Source organism: Bactrocera latifrons, unplaced genomic scaffold (genome assembly GCF_001853355.1).
Source record: "Bactrocera latifrons isolate USDA-ARS-PBARC rearing strain unplaced genomic scaffold, ASM185335v1 scaffold_145, whole genome shotgun sequence".
NCBI classification, from domain to species: Eukaryota; Metazoa; Arthropoda; class Insecta; order Diptera; family Tephritidae; genus Bactrocera; species Bactrocera latifrons.
Genome location: NW_017534908.1, coordinates 555,108 through 579,311, shown reverse-complemented (window position 1 = coordinate 579,311; position 24,204 = coordinate 555,108). Strand labels below are relative to the sequence as shown.

At 38.8% G+C, this 24,204-nt stretch overlaps 3 protein-coding genes across 7 annotated transcripts in view; 2 read left to right on the top strand and 1 right to left on the bottom strand.

Moving 5' to 3' along the window:
• The window catches only part of LOC108965682 (serine/threonine-protein kinase 24), a 24,860-nt gene extending 15,459 nt beyond the window's left edge, over window positions 1-9,401 (bottom strand). Inside the window, exons 1-3 of one of the 5 annotated variants that reach the window (XM_018928249.1) lie at window positions 8,986-9,401; window positions 8,500-8,924; window positions 7,885-8,237 (exon numbers count right to left, since the gene is read on the bottom strand). In XM_018928249.1, the coding sequence (XP_018783794.1) occupies window positions 7,885-7,899 (15 nt within the window). In that variant the 5' untranslated portion in view covers window positions 7,900-8,237; window positions 8,500-8,924; window positions 8,986-9,401. Of the gene's footprint in view, window positions 1-1,906; window positions 2,252-7,884; window positions 8,238-8,499 lie in introns of those variants that run through there. The other 4 variants (XM_018928248.1, XM_018928251.1, XM_018928247.1 and 1 more) reach the window with 4 other exon arrangements.
• A 1,047-nt stretch (window positions 9,402-10,448) lies between these two features.
• Window positions 10,449-14,493, top strand: LOC108965677 (elongation factor 2). The gene is made up of 6 exons (XM_018928239.1): window positions 10,449-10,552; window positions 10,974-11,087; window positions 11,204-11,304; window positions 11,407-11,934; window positions 12,381-13,077; window positions 13,273-14,493. The coding sequence occupies exons 1-6, from the start codon at window positions 10,550-10,552 to the stop codon at window positions 14,362-14,364; spliced, it is 2,535 nt and encodes an 844-aa protein (XP_018783784.1). The 5' UTR covers window positions 10,449-10,549; the 3' UTR covers window positions 14,365-14,493.
• A 3,342-nt stretch (window positions 14,494-17,835) lies between these two features.
• LOC108965689 (tubulin glycylase 3B) lies at window positions 17,836-24,163 on the top strand. Its single transcript, XM_018928268.1, has 3 exons — window positions 17,836-19,174; window positions 21,479-22,254; window positions 23,956-24,163. The coding sequence occupies exons 1-3, from the start codon at window positions 17,929-17,931 to the stop codon at window positions 24,052-24,054; spliced, it is 2,121 nt and encodes a 706-aa protein (XP_018783813.1). The 5' UTR covers window positions 17,836-17,928; the 3' UTR covers window positions 24,055-24,163.
• Window positions 24,164-24,204: the final 41 nt, after the last annotated feature.

Sequence of the window (24,204 nt, the reverse complement as noted above, 5' to 3'; positions counted from 1 at the left end):
TTTTTATTTAATTTTTTTTTTCTAATAACTATTTTTAGAAGTTATCTCTATTCATTTAGTATTAATTTTTATATCTTTACAATTAATTGTATGCTTTAAATAAATTTTAAACTTAATTATTTAATTTAAAACACCATTTATTGAAGTTGATGGCTAACTGGTACTTTTTTAAATCGCTGCCATTTTGTATGATTCGCAAATCTCTAAAAAAGTTGGTGTCTAGATACTTTTATACCATTGGGGTCCGATATTATGTACATTTTCTTTGTTTTCAAGGTTCTGAAATCTGTGGTAAAAAGGGACGAGTGGCGAGTGTTCAAAAAAAGATTAAAAAGTCTTAATATCCAAGTTTAGTTTACGAGTTTATTAATGAAAAAAAAAAAAATTGCAAATATCATAACACCAATTCATCGTCAAAATTATGTCCGAAAATTTAGCGCGAAGGTAGAGAAGCTCCTTAAACGACACTATTTGGTTTTTTATGTAATTTATTGATGTTCTTTGTAAACTAGTTTGTTTTCTAATGTTTTTTTCCATTATTATTAATGATTCATTTTTTTTTTCTAATATTTTTTTGTCATTAATATTAATGTTTATTTTAAGTTTACATATTTTTGAAGAATTTGCTTTAATTATAATTTATCGTTGAACGTAATTTAATAAATTTTTCAACATTTTTTGTTTTTTTGTTTATTTATTGTATTATTTTCGGTGCACTTAATTTCTATTCTTCCACAATTACAAGCGCGCATTGCTGTAATGACTCAGAAAAGCGTAGCTGATGAAAAAAATATAACAGCTAAAGGTGTGTTAAGATTTCCTCTTTATTTTCTTCGACTTTTTTCACGTTTTTAATGATACTTTTTAAGTTTCGTTGTTTTTCTGTTTTTTTTTTTTTTAGTTTCCGACAAACGGTTCGCAATCACAGTGTGGCATATTGCTCATTGCTTTTTAGTAGTCTGTATTTAGGGTGCGGCAGCGGTAATGGCAGTGTCAGTAGTACATTGCCGACGCAGTGCCACCAAATCACGGCCAGAACCGCGTTCCAAAGCAACAATTACACGAGCACACGGCGAGCATGTGATGTGATGTGGCTGTAACCGTTGTGCGCGATGCATGTTTGTATGTATGTAGTTAGTACATATGTATGTAAAGTACAATAATTCCGCCACGTACGGTTCTTGGCAAAACGCTGGCGCGACACAGTTTATGCAAACAACGTCCAAGCGCGCATGGTAGCATTGGCTTTGTTGGTCAGCCAGCCAGCGAGCCAGCTGAGTTGATTGAAACATTTACAGACATTCATATGTACGCATGTACGGTTATTTTATTGTATATTGTTGTTGCTGTTGTTTGGTTGGTTGTTGTTTAGGCCGTTCATGAAACTAAAAACCGCTGCGTTATAAACTTGGCTTGCTCAGCGGTGTCAAAAATGCAATGCAAGTCAAAATAAAACACACACACACGCGCGCGCGTTATTCGAAAATAAAAATAATTAAAGTCTAAAATACCGCACTGCAGCACTGCTAACATTCAATGGCAAAAGCGAGGCAGAACGCGCGTAGCGCTTCGATGGACAGTAGCCAGCAATAATAAAGCTGCATATACAAAGTATATGTTTAGACTGGTACTAACTGAAAAAGTTTTGATAGTAAATGCAAAAAAAAAAAAAAACAAAAAACGTAATAGAAAAAGCTGAGCTCAGCGTAACTGAGCTGAACTAAACTATAATGCGCTGAGGCGCATAAACACACACACACATTTACACAGCCGCGTTTCTAGTACAAATATAAACGGGAATATTGCGCTTAGACAAATGTCGAACCGCACCAGACGAGGTGTTGGGCCAAATGGAAAGCCGACAGCGAAAAAAAAGTTTAATAATAAAATAATGGTGGCACAATACTCGCTATAGTTACACTATATATACATATGTGTGTATGTATGTCGATGAAATAGAATATGAACACCAAAAGAATTCGTAATCAAAACACAATTTGAGTTGTTATTAGACGAGGCAGCAGGAGCACACAACACGCGCACACACCGCGACTGAGTTTACACGAAATGTGAGAGCGACTGGCAAACGGTAGGCAAGCGCGTAGCACGGTAAATGCATGCAAGTTCCGAACGAACGCCTGGTGGTTGGTTGCCGTTGTCGTTGACTGCTTTGGCTTTGTTGTATGTATGTATGTATATATCGGTCGATCGGCGGTTTTGTTTTTTAGTCACCCGCTAGAGACAAGCAGACAACCAAAGCGATGAGCCAACAATAACAAACTGAAAAGCAATGGTCGACGGAGATGACGATCGACAGCAGGTGAGAACAATGGCAAAGCAAAAGCCAGTGTTCCAAGTATTGGTGTTGGTAGTGGCATTGCTGTTGCTGTTGCTGCTGCTAATAATGTTTTCAATACAATACTGTTAACGGCGTACAAACTAACAACTAGTGAGGTAGCTCCTGTAGTGGCATGCCGGCAGTGGTAACAACACGCAACAACAAAGTCAGCGTTTACATAGCGGCTACCAACAAATATAACCAGCCGAGCTAAAGCGTTGAGAGCGCGCGCTAACAGTAAAATGTTAACATCACAACAACAACAACTAACAGGTAAGTGCTAACCGATATTGTCTTGAAGCAACGGTAGTGAAATTTTGTTGGCGCTCTCGCACGCTCCCACTAGCTTTTTTGAATCAACAACAGAATTCTGAAGTTGAAGGCTTGGCAATTTTTTTCTGAAAACAATTGTTGTTTTTAATTTTTCTTTTTTTGAATATTTCATTTAAGTAAGAGAGTCACAGTGTGTATTTGTCTATTTAAAATCTCAGTTGAGTACAAACATATATGTGTATGTGTTTGTATTACTAATAAGCATATAGTAGCAGTGATATTGGTAGTTATGGAAAATATTTTGGCGACCCTTCCTATTTTAGTGCAATAAGAAACTCAATTGCAATGCTGATCACGTTTTGTGTTTAAAGTACTTCCTTTTCACAGAGTAGTGTTACGGTGTGTTGCAAGTGAAATTTAATGCTGAAGGTAGAACTAAGAGAAATTAAAAGATTTCTACGTTGAAATGAATTTAGTTTTGAAAATCTTTAAATCTTTTAGGCCAATTAGTCTAACCTCCTTCCTACTTAAGACTATGGAAAAGATCATAGATCATGATATAAGGTCGAAGGCGCTGAAGACTGCACTCCTGTATGCTGCTCAGCATGCATACAGAGCGGGAAGATCCACTAGTACGGCTCTGTACCAGCTGACCTCTGAGATAGAGAGTTCACTGGAGAAAGGGGAAGTGATGATATGTGCCTTCTTAGACATAGAAGCTGCCTTTGACAACACATCTCACAGGAGTGTAGCCAGGGCAGGAATGTGGCAGCGCCGGTGCGTAGATGGATAGAGGCCGTGCTGCGCACCAAGATCGCCGAGACCACAGTAGGTGGTACAAAGATTCGTGTGGGCGCAACAAGAGGCTGCCCACAGGGAGGTGTGCTATAACCACTGCTATGGAGACTTGTAGTGGACCAACCGGCACTGCTAACCGACAATGGGTTCCGCTGCCAAGGGTATGCGTACGACATTGTGATTATAGCAAGAGGCAAATTTGAGGATACTCTCTGTGACCTAGTCAACGAGGTCTAAATCTGGCAAAGGGGTGTTGCCGGGGAGTTGAATTAGATATCAACCCCTCAAAGACGACCGTAGTCCCTTTTACGAGGCGCAGGTTTGTACTCGGCCTCAGGAATCTCACACTTGGGGCAGAGAGATCGAGATGACTAGCAAGGTTAAATACCTTGGTCTTACGCTAAATTCTAACCTGCCGTGGAAGCAGCATGTGAACCAAACGTTAGTCAAAGCAACAAAAGCATTAATGGTGTGCAAACGGCTAGCGGGCAAAATCCTGGGGTGTAAGCCAAGGATCGTTTGGTGGCTGTACACCATGATTGTGCGACCGATAATTACATACGGGGCGGTGTCCTGGGCCTCCATAGAGTCGCAGACTTCGGTACTAACCCAATTCTCGAAGCTTCAGCGGCTAGCATGTGTATGCATGACGTGCGCTATGCAAACCTGCCCGACGGCAGTTCTGGAGGTCCTGCTGGAACTCACACCGCTTCATATATTGATAGGTCAAGTAGCCAAGCACTCACTTCTGCAGATAACAGCAGAGGGATGTGGCAAAGGCAAGGTAGTACCGTCCCAAAGTATGGAGATGATAAGTGGCAACATTCCAATTGTCCTCCTCCCGAAGGACGGTATTACCAAAACAATTAACTCCACGAAGAAGTTTAAGGTTACCCTCGGTAGCAAGAGTGAGTGGAACGACCCCACTCTTGAGCAACTGCTTAGAGATATCACATTGAAGTGGTACACCGACGGCTCAAAAACGTCGGAAGTTATCGGTGCAGATATCGCAGGTCCACGTACCAAGTTCTCCATACCGATGGGAAGCTTTCCGAGCATTTTTCAGGCCGAAGTCTTGGCCATAAGTCGGTGTATAGAGATAAACTTCCACCGCAACTATTGCAATGAGCGAATAGCTATACTTAGCGATAGTCAAGCGGCACTAAAAGCGATCGCTACTAGTGCAGGAGTGTAGAGAACGGCTGAATAACCTAGCTGAAAAGAACCAGGTGCACCTGATCTGGGTGCCTGGTCACAAGAGTATAGCCGGCAACGAACTGGCTGACGAGCTTGCCTGCTCTGCAGACTCCACTAATATGGTTGGGCCCGAACCGTTCACTGGGTTGGGTCTCCATACTGTGAAGGAGCTGCTCCGCAAAGAAGAAAGAGTGTGTAGGGAAAGGCATTGGCAGCGAGCGCATGTTATGCGACACGCCAAGCTGCTAGTTGGGAGGTATAACCAGAAGAGGTTCAAATCGATAATAAACCTCTCAAGAGACAAACTTTGGCTTCTGGTCGCATTTTACATCGGCCACTGCAACTTGAAAAGGCATTTATCTAACATGGACCTATCATCTTGCGCCAACTGTCGCTTTTGCTGAAGGCGCAGGTCAAAGGCCCTTCAGGCGATGGGATTTAGCTTACTTCTTAAAAAGGTGAAAGGAAAATGGTTATTTTTTCAATATGATATTTATTAAAATTCTGAGGTTCACAATTAAAATTAGAAAATTATAATCCTAAAAGTATGCTATGAATATTGGCACTAATTTCAAAAAGCCCGGCATTTTACTAAAATCCTGAGATACAGGGTTAGAAATTTCAGTATAACCCTAAAATTATGGTATGAATTTCTCAACATTTGGTCTTACTATGGACTGAGTTCATTTCATTTAAAAAATACCGGTATTTTATTAAAATCCTGAGGTTCAGGGTTAGTAATTTCAATATAACCCTAAAAGTATGCAATGTTCGAATAACAAACAGAGTTAACATGTATTGTGCTCGCACGCCATCATTACCCGCGCAATTGTTCTAGTCGGACCATTATAGCATCTAGCAACCTTGAAACCGATCGATCAAAATGAATATAGAGATATTTTTATACTCTCTTACGCCATAAGCAAATCCTTTGTGATGGTCTGAAATTTCAAAACAACCCTAAAAGTATGCTAAAGTTCTGCTTCACTGAAGTTATAATACTCTATTATATAAAAAATTTTCTATATTAATTTTGATCGATAAGTTCTATAGAAATCAATCATTATCATTTACGCAGCGCATATAAATAAGATTTAACCATTAACTCATTCACGCTTGACGACGGTCGGATCTGTGTAACCGGAAGAACCCGGATTTTTATTCAACCAAGAACTGTGAAATCGGCACCATACCTCGAAATTACTTCAGGAAGTTTTTATGCCGCTACAACAATAACAACAACAACGTTTAACTCATTTTTTAAGCTATTTAGGTGTATAATGGTGTGTTGAAGCGTTGAATTATAAAATAGAAAATATGAGGAACTAATACTTTATATTAAATTTTTTTTTTTTTCAAATTTATTTTGTATGAAATATTCTAAATAAATATGTTCAATTGTAAATATTGTTTAACTATACATATGTACATACATCTGTAAATGTATAAAACTTTCCAAAAATTTGAAAATATATATACATATATGTATATGTATGTACATACATACATACATATATATATAACGGCGCATGTATTTGCATATTTCATGCATATGTTCATGTTTAAATATTGTTTAACTATAAATCTTTGCACTATTGAAAGCTTTTTAAAATACCATAAATAAAATTTATAACCGTATCTATTTTTAATTAAGTACACTATAAATATGAAATATTTCATTGCGCAATTAAAAAGAGTAGTATATGTATATCGTATTGCATGCACTTTAAACTGTGTCTATATGTTAAAGAAGCATTTAGATATCTATCATGACTGCGCATTGCATTGTGTAATTTTCTATTGGAATCGGAAGCGCGCTCCATCGGCAGGTGGCGCAATAGTGCTAACCGCTCTCACTTAGATGGTAGTGCGCAAGTTAAACCTGTCGTTAGAAAACGATGAGGCAAAAACCAGAAGTACTATGAACAGAATGGTTGACTGGCGTACTCCGAGAAACGGGTACTCAGTTGCGCACGCTGTCACTCAGCTGGTAAAACAACTACGTGACACTTAATTCGGTATGACAAGCACGCGTTACGATTGCAACTGTTTTGTGTACAGAGAAAAAAACATGCTACCTTCTAGCAGCTGTGCCGGAAAACTAACTGCGACTCTTGCAACACATTATCAGTTGGAAACACTAACGAAGTAGTGTAAAGCCGCAACAAAATTACACGCCACTATACTCATTTTTAAAGGTTTTTCTCAAAATTTATTGCTTGTTTTTTAACAGTTACCAATTGCCCGTATTTACAGCACATTGTTACAAGTTGATAAGCTACTACTACTAACCCAATTAAAGTTATATTTTATATTCTTGCTGTCGTTGAGTTTACATATTATTTACCTTGCTTCGTTTATCTAAATTATATGAAATGAAGTTACTTTCGCGATACATCATATAATTTAAACTATAACATTAATACGCAAGCAGTCAACTTTCACAGTTTATAATCTAATGAACCTTTGAAAAGCTTTGAAAATGCTTACAACTGATGATTTTTTGTATTTAATTCCACTCCTCTGCAGTTTTGATAAAATAACTTGATATGATAAGCTATTGACTCATATGTTTATTTCCATATCAAACAGCCCAAACTGTTTTGTTATTGTTTTGGGTGTCTCCGTTGACAATATAACGGCGCATGGAAAAAAATAATAGTTCAACAATAATTCGGTTCACTGCATTTAATAAAAATAATTCAAATGAATACGTATATAGAAACATATTACATTATACAATAAGATACAAACACTGGCTTGCTGTTGAGAATATTCAGATATCGCTTATAATAAGAACCAAAAGTAAATGAATTACTTCTTGCTGTCGAAATGCTGATTACATGATTGAAACACTAAGCAAACTATTTTATCACCAAAGCTTTTAGACACCTGTAAGCAAGCTGTCACATCGTCTACACAGATTCTTATACCCTGAATATTTATTAATTAAGATATATTAAGTTTTATACGATGTTTTCCACCAAGAAGCTACTAATTTGAGGGAACCGCCGATGTAAACGATAAAACTCAAGTCCTTGCAATGGAAACTTTTTTATTTGGCAAAGTATCTTCACGAAATTCGGCAAAGATTATTAAATATTATTCAGATGGGACAACTTTATCATATACATATGTAGCTGTCACTTTTGTATGTTATAAAAAATCACTTGTGAAGGGTATTATTGCTTCATAGCACGTTTTTGCTTGTTTCAATGCATTTGCCACTAATTTATTTACATTTTCCATACACATATTCATGCATTTTCACTACTTACCTCTGTCCAGGCCATGGTGGCTGCAGTATTGTTAGCTGCACCTTTGGCAGCAACAGCGGTGGCGGCACGCTTGGATGGCGGTGGCACAGAGCGTCGAGTTGTGGTGCGTAATGCCTTGGTAAATGTTTGCGGATATGTCCGCCAAGTGCGTGCTGTAGTTGTTGTAGTTGATTTGCTTAAGAGCAACGATGTTGATACCGATACACTAGCTGGCGGTGGTGTCTGCGGAAAGCGATGTACACCAACTTTTTCGTTGATCAAAGTTAATAGTGTGGCCGAGGAGACTGTAATGGTGTTGGCGGCAACAGATGTTTGATTAATTCTGATGCAGTATAGCTAAGGCAGCTAGTATTCTATGGGAAGAAAGAAACATTAGAATTTGACTATATACACATGTATATAACAAAATTGCCAGCTGATATTATACATGCATACATATGTATAAATTGTACATATGTATAGTATATCTTTATGTATGTATACATGTTATACGTTTGTACATATTAAAAAATACGGTTAGTTGCAGCACTGCATTGTTGGCAATCTACAATCCATATTTTTTGGCAGTAAAATATGTTTTTAGTATTCGTATGCCGCTCCCACCATACAACTCACCTGTTTGACTCACTGCAGTAGTTGTTCGCACGCTTTGCTCATGTTATTTTCAGACGTAGATAAAATGTTAATACTTTAATTTATTGCCAAGTCTTTTAATGTAATAATCCAGATCAATATCGCAGTAAAAAAGGAAAAATTTATCTTTGCGTTTGTGATATGTGATTAAAACAATAACAAAATATTTGGAAATTTTGGTTGAGGTGGTCTGCTGCTGTGGGGGTGCTCCGCTCCAGCATTCCCACCACGACCACTGTTGCTTCTTCGTTAATCTACTTCTGCTTTTCTTCTTTTCTGCCTTTGGTAGCAAATCTCTGCCGCGTTGGTTGTTTGGTTGGTTTTTTTCGTCTTATTGTATTCAGTAGAAGCCTCGCTGGCTCAAGTTTTTGTTTCTGTTTTACCACTTGCTTTCTTTTCTTTTTTGTCTATTGATGAATCGAAATTAGCGTTCAATGAATATGTTTTCTCTTCCTCACTTCTTCTTACTTCTAATAAGTATTTGCTAAAATTTAGTTTTAATATTATTTTGGGTATTTTCTAGGTTTTATTCCTTGTATAGTTATTTCTTGATTATTTTGCACTTCACTTACGCACTTCTCTTCCTACAAAAGTTTTCTTTTCAACATTTGTGATTTTTTGCCGTCCTCTTGCTCTCGTTTTTCACTCTTCCATAGCTTTTCCTCGCACTTAAAAGGGAATTTTGTTTTCTCTGCTTATTTTGTAAATCTCAAAAATGCAATTTTGAATTCAACCGGAATATGTTGCGTTGGCCGGGAGCGAAATGAAATAAACAATTTTCCTATTTTTTTTTTTTTGCTTTAAACGAGAAGATGTTGGAATATTATGTAAATTCAAACTATATTCTTCTGTCTTCTTAATTCTTGTTTCCTTTTCAACTTGACTGTCACATGGCACCCAGTAAACAATTGGCTTCAAGTTCAACGACTTGACGAAAGCTGTCAACTTTCATAAGTATTCACATAGGACGGTTACATTGTAGATATTTGTATATAATTGGTGTTTGGAACATATCTTTTGTACTGATTTTTTATATATGTGCTGTACAAAGCGATCTTATTTATACCAGCTACCACATTCAGCGAAATACGTAATTCTATTTGTTTAAAACTTTGTGACTTGTTGTGCAAGCCTTCAAACTCTCAAAAGAAATATATGATATTTTTTGACTTCTCAATATGTTTACCGTACAAGATGGGATTACCTAAAACTTCTTTACATAAAATATTACTCTAAACTTAAACCTCTGAAGAAACTCATGAAACTTTAAATTATTCATATGCGAACCGTGGGCTATCGGACTGTCGTGAAAGAAATGATATACAATAGAGCACAATGCAAAATGGAAATTGAAATTACAAGCGGTGTTATGATCAGTATAATATTAGATTAAAATCATGCTAGAATTTTTATCCATTCAGTTGTTTAAATATAACATCTATTCCTAAGAGACAAGTTTAAATAAAAGTTTTTTTCCACAGTCTAGTACCACATTGCAATCCAATGTCTGTACATTTCCAAATCAGAAGTTATTGTAATCCTACATGGATTACCATAAATTGGTTTAAAAATTGCAACTGTGTGTGGTCATGCTAGGTAAAATCTTTAAATTCACCTCTTTCATCAGTAGTTGCCGTATAATAATTTCTTTTGAATTTTCTTAAACAGATTATGTGTGTTTATTTACTGCCTTGCATAGTAAAGTATTACTCGATAAAGCATATTTTGGAAAGGAAAGCAATTTCGATTAACGTGTATACATTCACGCTTTGTATTTAGAGTTTTACAGCAGTCGTATTTGGAGAATATTTAAAAACGTTGACAATGTCACCCAGTGTTTGAATGGTGTATGCATAATGCAACCATGCGGGATAAAAGCGTTGGCAACACTTTGACTCCGAAAAACGTGTTGAATTGGTTAGGTGCCCGAACTGTAGGTGGTGGGTTTATTCGTCGTTCTTTTTGTCAAGTACACGACTAGAGGCGTGTAGTGTTTTTAAAAGTTGGTCAGAAAAATCATTAAACATCCAAAATGGTATGTAAAAAATATTCCAAAACTAACGCAAAACAGAAAGTAACAGCTCTAAATATTTAAATATGAGTATTATCTTGAACGGAATTGTGCATTTTATTATGCTAATTGGTTTTATAAAATCTTAATCCAAATCGTATGTGCTACATAATGGCGAAGGTCGTGTGTTCGTTTGCGTAGACGAGGTACCGACCATATAAAATTTCCTCGGGTCAACCGTATGACGTATGCAGTTTTGTACAAAGGAAACTCTCAAGGCCAACATTTTAAAATTTAGAGCTGAAAATTCTGTGTTCCATGCATGAAAATGCATTTATTAGTTAACATATCAATATTTATGTATCTACTTATGTCTTTTCCATATAAATTTACTGCTGCGTATGTGCTGATGGCGTGATGGAATTGTACGTGTATGTGTATACAGGTCAACTTTACTGTCGACGAAATCCGTGCTTTGATGGACAAGAAGCGGAACATCCGTAACATGTCCGTCATTGCTCACGTCGATCATGGCAAATCTACTTTGACCGATTCCTTGGTAAGTAAAACCATTACAATTTGTTGTGCATGCACTTTCCCTTTTCGTGTTATGACGTCACAAATTTCTATTTCACAACCTGATTTAATAACGTTGTGTTTTTATTTTTGTTGTAGGTGTCGAAGGCCGGTATTATTGCTGGTGCCAAGGCTGGTGAAACCCGTTTCACTGACACCCGTAAGGATGAACAGGAACGTTGCATTACCATCAAGTCAACGTAAGTTTAAATATTATATATATTTATGAAAAATATTTGATATGAATATTTTTTTTTTAATAATTTGACAATTAATGAAATATATATTTGCATTTCACACAGTGCCATTTCTATGTACTTCGAAGTTGAAGACAAAGATCTTGTTTTCATCAATCATGCTGATCAGCGTGAGAAGGACTGTAAAGGTTTCTTGATCAATTTGATCGATTCACCCGGTCACGTTGATTTCTCCTCGGAAGTAACTGCTGCTCTTCGTGTAACTGACGGTGCCTTGGTCGTCGTCGATTGTGTATCTGGTGTATGTGTGCAAACCGAGACTGTATTGCGTCAAGCTATCGCTGAACGTATTAAGCCAATTTTGTTCATGAACAAAATGGACCGCGCTTTGCTTGAATTGCAATTGGAAGCTGAAGAACTGTACCAAACCTTCCAGCGTATCGTTGAAAACGTGAACGTCATTATTGCTACTTACAACGATGATGGTGGCCCAATGGGTGAAGTGCGTGTTGACCCCTCCAAGGGATCCGTCGGTTTCGGTTCTGGTCTGCACGGATGGGCTTTCACTCTTAAGCAGTTCTCCGAAATGTACTCGGAGAAATTCAAGATCGACGTCGTCAAGCTAATGAACCGGTAAGTCTATAAGCTACGTTATCTTATAATTCTGGGGTTAGCGAGTTAATTATAAGTAGCTTACAAGGTGAGGAAGGTTATTAAGGAGAGGAAATGCTTTTAGCACAATTTGTGTTGCACGTAAGAGATATGCTCAATTTGGACTTGTTCAAATAGGTATATTTCTAATGACCGTGCTACAAGTGCAACTTCAATAAAAGCAGATTAAACAGGTCCGCTATTTCAGTGGCACCAATATCGACGCTTTGTAACGCTGTTCTGGAACCTCTTTCTTAATGTTCAATCGGAATAAGCTGAAGATTTGTCGAAATAATTAAATAACGTGTTAGAAAACGGTGTTAAGGTGTAGCACAGATAAGATGAATGAGATAATTTATTATCAATAAATGCATTTGTTCTTGTTATTCAGTGATTAATGCAAATTTTGCGTTTCGTTTTCATTATAGTCTATGGGGTGAGAACTTCTTCAACGCCAAGACTAAGAAATGGCAAAAGCAAAAGGAAGCCGATAACAAGCGCTCCTTCTGTATGTACATCTTGGACCCCATCTATAAAGTGTTCGATGCTATCATGAACTACAAGAAGGAAGAAATCGGTACCTTGTTGGAAAAGATCGGTGTTGCCATCAAGCACGAAGATAAGGACAAGGATGGTAAAGCCCTCCTGAAGGTTGTTATGCGCACTTGGTTGCCAGCTGGTGAAGCTTTGCTTCAGATGATTGCCATTCACTTGCCTTCACCTGTAATTGCTCAGAAATACCGTATGGAAATGTTGTACGAGGGTCCACATGACGATGAAGCTGCAGTCGCCGTTAAGAACTGTGATCCTGATGGTCCATTGATGATGTACATTTCCAAAATGGTACCGACTTCCGATAAGGGTCGTTTCTACGCTTTCGGTCGTGTGTTCTCCGGTAAAGTCGCTACTGGCCAGAAGTGCCGTATCATGGGCCCCAACTATGTGCCCGGCAAGAAGGAAGATTTGTACGAAAAGGCCATCCAACGTACAATTTTGATGATGGGTCGTTATGTTGAAGCCATCGAAGATGTGCCTTCCGGTAACATTTGCGGTCTGGTCGGTGTCGATCAATTCTTGGTCAAGACCGGTACCATTACCACCTTCAAGGATGCCCACAACATGAAGGTGAGTTACGATGATTATTATATATTTCTTGTACCAATTGTTTGATGATGTTATTTTTACACAGACCTGTTCTGAAAAGTAATGAGCGAAGTGTTTTTTCTGATTTTTTTTTATATTTCTATTGCATTCGATTTTTTTTTTTGAAAAATCGGGTTTTTTATAATTATTTTTGTATTTTTTTTTGTTCGCTTTTAGGTGATGAAATTCTCTGTGTCACCCGTCGTGCGTGTTGCCGTCGAGCCCAAGAACCCAGCTGATTTGCCTAAATTGGTGGAAGGTCTTAAGCGTTTGGCCAAATCCGATCCTATGGTGCAATGTATCATTGAAGAGTCCGGTGAGCACATCATTGCTGGTGCCGGTGAATTGCATTTGGAAATTTGCTTGAAGGATTTGGAAGAAGATCACGCTTGCATTCCATTGAAGAAATCCGACCCCGTTGTATCATACCGCGAAACCGTATTCGAGGAATCCAACCAAATGTGCTTGTCCAAATCGCCCAACAAGCATAACCGTCTGATGATGAAAGCTTTGCCCATGCCTGACGGTTTGCCCGAGGACATTGACAACGGTGATGTCAGCTCCAAGGACGATTTCAAACTTCGTGCCCGTTACTTGGCCGAGAAATACGATTATGATGTGACAGAAGCCCGTAAAATCTGGTGTTTCGGTCCTGACGGTACCGGCCCTAACTTCGTTTTGGATTGTACCAAATCCGTGCAATACTTGAATGAAATTAAGGATTCCGTTGTTGCCGGTTTCCAATGGGCATCCAAGGAAGGTATCATGGCTGAAGAAAATATGCGTGGTGTACGTTTCAACATTTATGATGTGACGTTGCACGCTGATGCTATCCATCGTGGTGGTGGTCAAATCATTCCAACAACTCGTCGTTGCTTGTACGCTTCAGCTATCACAGCTGGACCACGTTTGATGGAACCTGTTTACTTGTGCGAAATTCAATGTCCCGAAGTTGCTGTTGGTGGTATATACGGTGTATTGAATAGACGTCGTGGTCATGTCTTCGAAGAAGCTCAAGTTGTTGGCACACCTATGTTCGTGGTCAAGGCTTACTTGCCCGTAAACGAATCGTTCGGTTTCACCGCCGATTTACGTTCCAACACTGGTGGACAAGCTTTCCCACAATGCGTGTTCGACCATTGGCAAGTGTTGCCCGGTGATCCGTGCGAACCCAGCAGCAAACCATACCAGATTGTACAGGATACACGTAAACGTAAGGGCTTGAAGGAAGGTCTACCCGACTTGGCTCAATACCTCGATAAATTGTAAGCGCACGAAGCTGTCAAGTTAGTATGTGTTTGTTAACATCGCAAACGGAGAGAACAAGAAAAGAAGAAGAAATTATACAAAATAATAAAAAGATAATTACATAATTACAACAATATAAAAATAACAATATATATATTTTTCATGATTTGAATTTGAGGCACATGGAACTGTAGTAATTAGTTTTGATCGGAACGCAATTTGTATTTGATAATTTGTGTAAGCGATTAATTTCAATGTACTGCATACTTTTCTACTTTATTTTAATTAATTTTACTTAATGTGACTCAATATTGGTTGTTTTCTTTTCTTTTTTTATGCTTGCAAAATTTTCTTTTTTTTTTGCATTAGCGGTTAAGTTACATTTTTGAAATTCTTTGTGTGTGTGTATGTGTATGAGAGAGCACAGTTTGGCGTTTGAATTTTAGAAGCCTGAATTTTGGAAAATCGGTTTATGCAATTGCTGATTGATTCGGTAACGTTGGTGGAAAAGGTTTTTTGTTCAGGCTTTGTTGGTGTACGGTTCTAGTTGTGTAAAACGGTTGGGAAAAGTTTTTATACCCTAACAGGGTTTATTCAGTTTGCCACGAAGTTTGTACAACATAGCAGAAATCGTCGAAGACCCTATTTAAACCCTGTGATTGTCGAATAAAAGATTTCAATTTGGAGATGTGACAACTGCTAGATCAGCATAAGCGGATAGATTGGGTGGAGCTACTAAAGCCAGATAGTCTTGGCGGGTTGGACAAGATTTGGAAAACTGTCCCAGGAGATACGACGATAACCGTTTCGAAATCAAATTTAATGGTTGTGTCACCACGGGCCCGAAGAAGTGCGTGTGCTACTTTAGCCGAGGCTAAAAATTTTGGCGAACGCTAGTTGTCAAAGTTGTATGGAGGACGGTTCGGTGAAAGCATCCTAAGTACTTTCTTCTTTAAGTAGAAACGTTCTGTTTGGACGGGGTCGGACCAAAGGGGGACGGGCTTTTCTCTCCCCACTACTGTTTGACGACTACAGTTCGAAATTCCCACAACTACCAGAAGGGGTTTCTATAATCTTACAGGGTTTGTCCGGAAAGTAAAAGGACTGAGCCGATTAAAAAAGAAATATATTTGACCCATCTTTAAAAACTTTCAAAATAGACTTCTTTTGCGTGGATGCAGCGCTGGCAGCGCGATTTCCAAACATTGAAGGTGTCATGGAAGGCATTCTCCGGAATAGCCTTGAGAGCGGTGATGCATGCTGCTTGGTTGTCCCATGTCATCCCAAAACCCGGAACATTACTTCCTGACCGGCCCATATGCACACACCTTGCGCATGTCAAGCGCTCCGTCACAATGTAATGAACCACAGACTTTGATAAATTTAACATTTGGGCAATTGAATGAATACATGGTTGACGGTCCGTATTCAAAACTTTGCGTACACGAGTCACATTGTCGGTGTTTGCCAAAGTCGCAGGTTTCCCAGCACAGTCTTCATCAGCGACCTCTTCCCGGCCCTCGAACAAGGCCTGGTGCCACCAAAACACACCACTTCTTGCTAAAACGACTTCTGGGTAAGCCTGTTTGATCATACCAAATGTGTCTGTCGCAGATTTACCGAGTTTCACACAGAATTTAATCACGTAGCTTTGCTCTAACGAACGCTGCATTTTCGGCTTGCACCACTCACAGAAACACGTGCGAAAATGTCTGTCCTCACTCATCAGATGCTCGGATGACCAGCCTCTCGTTCGCTAGCTAGGAACGTACTCTATCGACTCCAGTCGGTGCGCGCACGTTCCGAAATCGGCGGTAGAAAATCAGTTCTAATACTTTCCGTACAAGCCCTGTATTTCTCTGGCTTTGATTCTTGCACGCTGCAAAAGTATAAAATGTTCGGTTGCACCCGAACTTAGCCTTACTTGTTTTGTTTTTATACTCTCGCAACAAAGTTTCTAAAGAGAGTATTATAGTTTTGTTCACATAACGGTTGTTTGTAAGTCCTAAAACTAAAAGAGTCAGATATAGGGTTATATATACCAAAGTGATCGGGGTGACCAGTAGAGTTGAAATCCGGATGTCTGTCTGTCCGTCTGTCCGTCCGTCCGTGCAAGCTGTAACTTGAGTAAAAATTGAGATATAATGATGAAACTTGGTACACGTATTTCTTGGCTCCATAAGAAGGTTAAGTTAGAAGATGGGCAAAATCGTCCCACTGCCACGCCCACAAAATGTGTCATAACTAAGCCATAAATAAAGATATTAAAGTGAAAGTGGCACAAAGGATCGCATTAGAGAGGGGCATATTTGGATGTAGGGGATTTTGGACCTTACTAAGTTTTTTGTACATATCTCATAAACTACTAAGCTATGTAAACCAAACTCTACAGAGTCGTTTTCTTCAGATATTTCCATATACAGTTCAAAAATGGACGTAATCGGATAATAACCTCCCATACAAAGGTTATGTTGAAAATCACTAAAAGTGCGTTAACCGACTAACAATGTCAGAAACACTAAATTTTATGGAAGAAATGGCAGAAGGAAGCTTTTTTTTAAATTGGAAATGGGCGTGGCGTCGCCCACTTATGGACCAAAAACCATATCTCAGGAACTACTCGACCGATTTCAATGAAATTCGGTACATAATAGTTTCTTAACACCCTGATGACATGTACGAAATATGGGTGAAATCGGTTCACAACCACGCCTTCTTCCAATATAACGCTATTTTGAATTCCATCTGATGCCTTCTCTATAATATATCCATTAGGAACCAATGATGAAAGCGGAATAAAACTTTACACAAATACGGTATTTGATGCAAGAGTATAAAATGTTCGGTGACACCCGAACTTAGCTTGTTCCTTACTTGTTTGTATTTAATTTTATTTTTATTTATTTATTTATATTTTGTTATATGCATTTTTTGTTTTATTTTTATAAATTTAATTTTATATTTATTTGTATTTTTAATATCTTTTTTTTTAAATTTTACACTTTTTTTAAATTTTATTTATTAGTTTTTAATATTTTTATTTTTATTTTTATCTTTATTTTTATTTTATTTATTTTTTTTTAAATTTTAATAGCGATGAACAAACCAATTTTTGGGAAAATTTTGAATGAATTATTAAGGAAATACCCGCCGGTCTGCTATAAAAGAATAAATAAAAAAAATTTAAACTTCTCAGCCCGTTATAATCTCTTAAATACATACGAATATGTAATCATTTGCAAATCTCGAGAATTATTGGTATACTGTTATGCTGTCTGTTAGAATTTCGGCGTATTTTTTACCACACCAACCACCCCACACTTTTAATGTTTTAAAAATAAATCCAAATGCTACATATGTCTTTTATTATTTACTGGCTTTGACTTAATATAATATTTGTTTTTAGTTCGTTTTTTCGAAGCTTCTTTCGTAATATATAATATATAAATGAAATTGGTTATTTTGACAAATTTCATGGAGAAATTTCAAAAATGGGACTTTTCACCGAACATCATTCAAAAAATTATTGTAAAATTTTCCAAAAAAAAATTTTCGGCTTCTGCTTCTAAATTTGTTGTAAACAGAATGCAACGTTCCTCAACATCTTGGCCAAATTATAGAAACCAGTACTACAATCCCGTTTATAAAATCCGTTCATTAATACAAACACTGGACGCCGAATTGGCGGCACTCTCACATCGTTGCGCAGTCTCAAAAATTAACGTACTAAATCCAACCGCAGCGAACGTTAACTATATACTCGGTCACACAAGCAGCGGCGCGAAATACCAAGCCTATCCGGAGGTGAATAAAAGCATGGCGATTTTGAGTGACGCCCAAGCGGCTAGCAATGCGCAAACACGCACGCTATCGAGCATCTATCGTTCGCGTGTGATCGATGCGTTTCGCAATCGGCGCATATTCACCGTTTACGGTAATTACCATACAATACGGCGCGCATTGCTGAATCGTGGTTGGCTGGAGAAGCTGTCACCGAATCGTTATCCGAAATTGCAAAGCTTACCCGAGGAGGTATTGCTGCAGCATGCCAAGCGTGGTAATGACTATGAAGCGGTGGCCATTTCAAAAATCATTAGTCACTTTCCGGCATTTTTCATTTGGCAACCGAAGGCACAACGCGATTCGCATACGGATGTGCTGCCGCTGCGTAATCGTGTGCGACGCGGTCGTAATTTGGATTTTTCGACCAAAGTTGGTTTGATCGGTTGCGCCGAACAGCATCAGTGGTTCCATCAGCAGGGTGTTTGCGGCATGAGTCATCCACGCTTCTATCGGCTGGGTGGCAGTTCGGAAGAGCGCATGGCATTCATAGAGGATTTTCGTCAAACGCAGTGTCGCAGTTTACTCAAATTTATCTTGGAGCATGGTCAATGTTTATCGGAGTTGGCGGATCCGGATGAGGGTACTATACCGATATCTGTGGTGCATTTTGCTGTAACAAATTTGAAAAAACATTTCGATGAATTCGAACATCGTACACTGGATGACGATGGCGAAAGGAATACGGAAAGTGAAAATCTCGAATGGCAGAACTTTATTGCCGATTCAAATCAAGTTATGCGTAATAATGCCAAAATTAAAGTGACCGTACCGTTGCTAGAGGAGGTGTCCAAACTGAGTCGCATTTATTTGACTAAAATAGAAGAGCGCCGTCGTGATTACAAGTGGGATGGTTGCCGTAATCTGTGGATACTAAAGCCCGGTTATCAATGCCGCGGTCTGGGTATTATCATACGTAGTTCCATTGATGAGATTTTGCAATGGGCAACCAACAATCCGCAAAGAAGATACATCGCACAGAAGTATTTGGGTAAGTGTTGGCATTATTGCTTAAAACTGTAAAATACGAACGATGTTTAAGCACTTTTAGGTTGTTCTAAAATCCGAAATATTATATTATATGAATTTTTAAAATACTCCGATTGGTTAAAAGCGACTTTTTCAATAGTATATCTCGATCACAGCCCTTGACCGGAAAAGATTGGGTCCGTTCCGGTTACGTAGACCCGACTATCGTGCGAACGGATCTCTTCATCTCTCGAAAGGTGAAAAAAGATAGTGAGCGCCCTTTACTCTCAAGAGTATTGAATGACCGGCCAGCAGCAATAAGTGGTTTTTCGGTTCAAGGAATCTGTAAGGTAATACCTAAGGCCGTTAGGGATTGTTAGGACACATAGAGAGAAGCTGTAAGCCTACCGGAACTCTTCGTTACCAAACGTTACAGAGTGCTCCGTTTATAATCTTATTTTTTATTGGCGTAGACACCGTTTACTTCTAGCCGAGTTTACAACAACGCGCCAGTCGTTCTTTCTTTTCGATATATGGCGCCAATTGGAGATTTCAAGTGCAGTCAGATCCTTCTCCACCTGGTATTTCCAAAGGAGTGGAGTTCTTCCTCTTCCTCTGCTTTCTCCGGACGACATGACTTTTTACTCCGGATACTTCAGGATAATAAATAACGAAAATGATAGGGAAAATAATGAACTATACTTTAAGTCAAAATTCTAAGCTTAGAAGAGTTTAACGGGGTTTCCGCAGGGTAGGGTCCTCTCCGCTCTATTGTTTAACTTCTATTTTCGCCTAGATACACTGCTGGAGAAGATACTGACATGTCAGAACAACGCATTGCGGACTATGACAGCCTCTTGATGCTCCCCGTCGAACAACCTCAAAACAGCTTACGGTTAAGGAACATAATACATTCCTCTCCAAGCAGTCATGTATTCGCAGAATAGAATCGCTTACTAGGAACAACAAAAGAACTTTCCTTTAATATGTAGACGAGCTACAACAATACATCGGAGCAATTTCGAACGGAACAAGCTTCATAGGTGTACTGAACGCCATTTATAATGAAAATCTTACCACTCTCGATGACTCTTCCTGGTGAATCGTGTTCTTGGAGGCGAAACAGCAGTCATCGTAGACCGGAAGTTTGAGTTGACACCGCCTTCGCTTTAGTCCGACTCGTCGAAAAAGCTCGTTTCTTCAACCTAGTTCTTAATTATGTAAATGCATATAACGGAACAGTTTATGATATCAGTGAAATTCTTTATTCCTGTGAAAGTACATTTGATGCCATTATGTATGGAAGTAGACTTCTTTTGCATGGCCACCACAACCACGCTTGCAGAAGTCCAGACGCTGATCCAAATTTTCGATCCAATATTCGTGCGAAGTTCATGAATTGCCGCTTGCTTTTTGGCATAGACCTTGACGTAGCCCCATAGGAAACAGGCTAACGGCGTCAAATCGCACGACCAAGGGGCTAATTGACTGGGCCATTTCGTGAGATAACACGTTCACCAAACTTGGTTTTCAAGTCCATATCATCCAATTCGAGCCATTGAGCGGTAGCGCTTCCCATTCACAGTAACGTGCCGGCACAATGACGCCGCCGGCCAATGCAATGGTGACTAATGCAGTACGTGTGGATTGCTGCATGATGGATATTTTGAAATGAGCCTCATATCTGAAGATGATTTTTCGATGAAAATCCGGCATCAAGCCTGTTTCACGAACATACCACGATTCTGGTGGTCAAAGGACTTTAGTTCTTGTGTCAATTTGATTTTGTAATGATGTAGGCCAAGATCTTTTCACAAAATTAGGCACAACGACGTCACATAGATGCCCAACGTTTGAGAACGACTTGTGAGAGACTGATAGGGTTCTTCTTCAATTGATGCGCTAGCGGCAGCAGTATTCTCGACACAACGGAAACTTCTTTGTCTCACTCTCACGGGAACATTTTGTACTGTGCCTGTGGATTCAAATTTTTCCACTAGACGCACAATTGTGGATCTGTCAGGACGATTATAACGACCATAAAATGGACATAGTGCTCTTAAAATTAATTCCACTGATTCCGCATTTCGGTGAAGTAGCAAATCTTACTGAAGAGATATGTATGTCGTTGTTTGCTGTGCCTATCGATCCACTTTTGTAGCGTCGCTATTGAAACCCCGTTATATCCATCCATATCGTAACCAGTCTTATATTTATTATGGAATTAAATAGTTTTAATTTTATGAAATTTCCTTCTAGCATAACTAATCCCTTTTAAGCATATTTATTAAATTATAAAAGTAATTGCATATATTTTAACCCACAGAACGTCCACTCTTGATACATAAAACCAAATTCGATATACGTCAATATATGCTGCTCTCCATTAGTGATTGTACCCTATCTATATGGTTATATCGAGATTGTTACTTGCGCTTCAGCTCACAGGAGTTCACCATCGATGATCTACGTGAATCGATACACTTAACGAATAATTCGGTACAGAAGCGTTATAAGAACAAACCAAATCGTGATATACGTTTGCCGAAGAACAATATGTGGTCGTTGGAACAATTCAAAGTCTATCTAAAACATTCGAATGCCCCCGACAATATATGGGAAGAACGTATCTATCCGGGTTTTAAAGAGAATCTTATCGCTGTTGTGATGGCCAGTTTGGAGGAGACTGATTTTGTGGAAAATTCGTTCGAATTGTATGGTTGTGATTTAATGTTAGACGAGCAATATAATCCGATATTAATTGAAATCAATTCTACGCCGGATCTCTCGCCATCCACCGACGTGACGGCACGTATTTGTCCTTTGGCTTTGAAAGATTTGGTGAAAGTCATTGTCGATTTGCCGCGTAATCCACTTTCGCCCACTGGCAATTTTGAACGTGTCTACGAGGTTAACTATAAGATCAAAAGAGATTTCGATCCCGAAGTTGGTTTAGACATTTGTGGCAAAGCAATGACACTATTCAAACAAACAATAATACCGCAAAAGAAGACAACAATTCGTTTGCCGACGAAGTTGATTAAAAAAACAGAACATGCAATAAAAGTGCCATTGAAGCGTTTGAGGGGACCAGCTGCACAGGTGAGCTCGTTGATGTCTTCATTTTACTTTATTATCCCGCTGAGTGTTGTGTCAGTTTGGAGTATTATTGAAAGAAAATTGTAGTGCTTTCTTACTTCGATCAGAAGGCTTACTGAGTTTAAGTTTTAGGTGTAGATGTGGCCTTTTAGATATATTAAGACTAAAGAGAATTTGTTTTTTGGGATTAAGCTTCAATAGAAGCGAAGAGTACTTGTCAGACGAGGTTTTTAGTGTCCCATATATATAAAACTGAATGGCCCATAAACCAGAGCTGTCGGAACGCTGACTCATCGTGACTTTAAGATATAAGTAGAGGTACTGCTCCGTAGGACAGCTTCCTTCAGAGTGTTGTGGATTCACTCCGACAGCAGAGTTGTAATACTGATCTTGAGCTCGCTGACTGGAGGTTAAAGACTTGTCAAGGAGTGCTTGACATTCTTATTAACAGTATTAAGCTACTTTGGTATTCTAATTGATTGGCCGATTATATTGGTAGAGATGCTACCCTTAACCCTATTTCATTAGAGTGGTAACGAGACGGTACTCCACTGTCCTCTTGCGCACTAGCCTTAGATCTGTGGACCCGTGAGCTTGGCAAATGTTAAAAACCAATACTTCAAACTCTTTTGGCCCAAAGTAGAACGAAATAGGCCTTTTGAACTACGTACTTTTAGCACGGTGCAAATCGCCGCCGTGATAGCTGTTCCGACACTGTCTAATACGCCCACATATGGTGAGGTTACATATGTAATTTTTCGAACTCATATTGTCAAAGCTGTATGGAAGAAGGTTAAGTGGAATTGTGTTGTCTAGTACAGGGTTTTCGGGAAAGTAAGAGGAAGAGTCAGGACAAACATTTTCGCGTGAGGGTTTTCTGTGATCGGTGTAAGCCGAAAATGTAGCGTTCGTTAGATCAGAGGTATGCGATTAAATTTTGTGTGAAACTCGGCAAATCTGCGACAAAGACATTTGATATGATCAAACAGACTTACCCAGATGTCGCTTTAGCAAGAAGTGGTGTGTTTCGGTGACACCAGGCCTTGGTCGAGGGCCGGGAAGAGGTCGCTGATGATGACTGTGCTGGGAAACCTGCGACTTCGACAAACACCGACAATGTGACTCGTGTACGCACAGTTTTGAATACGGAACGTCGACTAAGTATTCATTCAATTGCCCACATGTTAAATTTATCAAAGTCTGTGGTTCATAACATTCTGACGGAGTACTTTAACATGCGCTAGGTGAGACAGGACATCGCAGACGATTGGAAGTTGCACCACGTCGACGCCGCGGCTCACATCGCCTTTCTTGTGAACAGCTACCTAACCAAAGCCGGCATCCCAACGCTTCCGCAGCCGCCCTACAGCCCAGAACTTTTCACTTCATTAATTTATAAATCCGGGAGATCCGTATCTAGTAGTTTTTGAGAATCATGAAGGATCGGCGTTCACAGCTGTCACCTTTGGTGACATGATCTGCCCTATGTTTTCTAAAGCTCAGGTTTAAGTTCAAGTTCAAAATTAAGAATGGTAACTTACTTTAAGTCCAGATCCTGCAGTTATTTATCTTACCTACTTCTTTTGGGTAGAAAACTATGTAATTACTTATATAGTATTGTCTTGGATCTGTGAGGATCTTAGCTTATGCTTTTTTCTTTCAACGAAATGCGCTGAAACTCATAACTTTCTCTTGTCATTCCAGAAAAATAAAGCACAAATCGACGCTGGTGTAACTGAACCCAAAATTCTTAAGTCCGCCGCTAAAGAAGCGCTAGCACTACGCTACACCGCCCCAAAGTAATGCGAAGAAAGAGGCGAAATTGCTTTGTTCAATAACGAATGTTCAAAAGTTTATTAAGACACGCATGCCATTTTATAACAGTTAAGAACAAATTAACTAAGTGGAACAATAATAAAATTTTTATATAATATAACAATCGTAACTTTGACA

What these genes read in the sequence shown, in the direction of transcription:
- LOC108965677 (XM_018928239.1), top strand. An exon ending in CTACTTTGACCGATTCCTTG is followed by an intron (nt 11,088 to 11,203) that starts GTAAGTAAAACC and finishes TTTTTGTTGTAG; the next exon opens with GTGTCGAAGGCCGGTATTAT. An exon ending in TGCATTACCATCAAGTCAAC is followed by an intron (nt 11,305 to 11,406) that starts GTAAGTTTAAAT and finishes CATTTCACACAG; the next exon opens with TGCCATTTCTATGTACTTCG.
- LOC108965689 (XM_018928268.1), top strand. Translation starts at nt 17,929, where the DNA reads ATGCAACGTTCCTCAACATCTTGGCCAAATTATAGAAACCAGTACTAC. An exon ending in CATCGCACAGAAGTATTTGG is followed by an intron (nt 19,175 to 21,478) that starts GTAAGTGTTGGC and finishes TTTAACCCACAG; the next exon opens with AACGTCCACTCTTGATACAT. An exon ending in TGAGGGGACCAGCTGCACAG is followed by an intron (nt 22,255 to 23,955) that starts GTGAGCTCGTTG and finishes TTGTCATTCCAG; the next exon opens with AAAAATAAAGCACAAATCGA.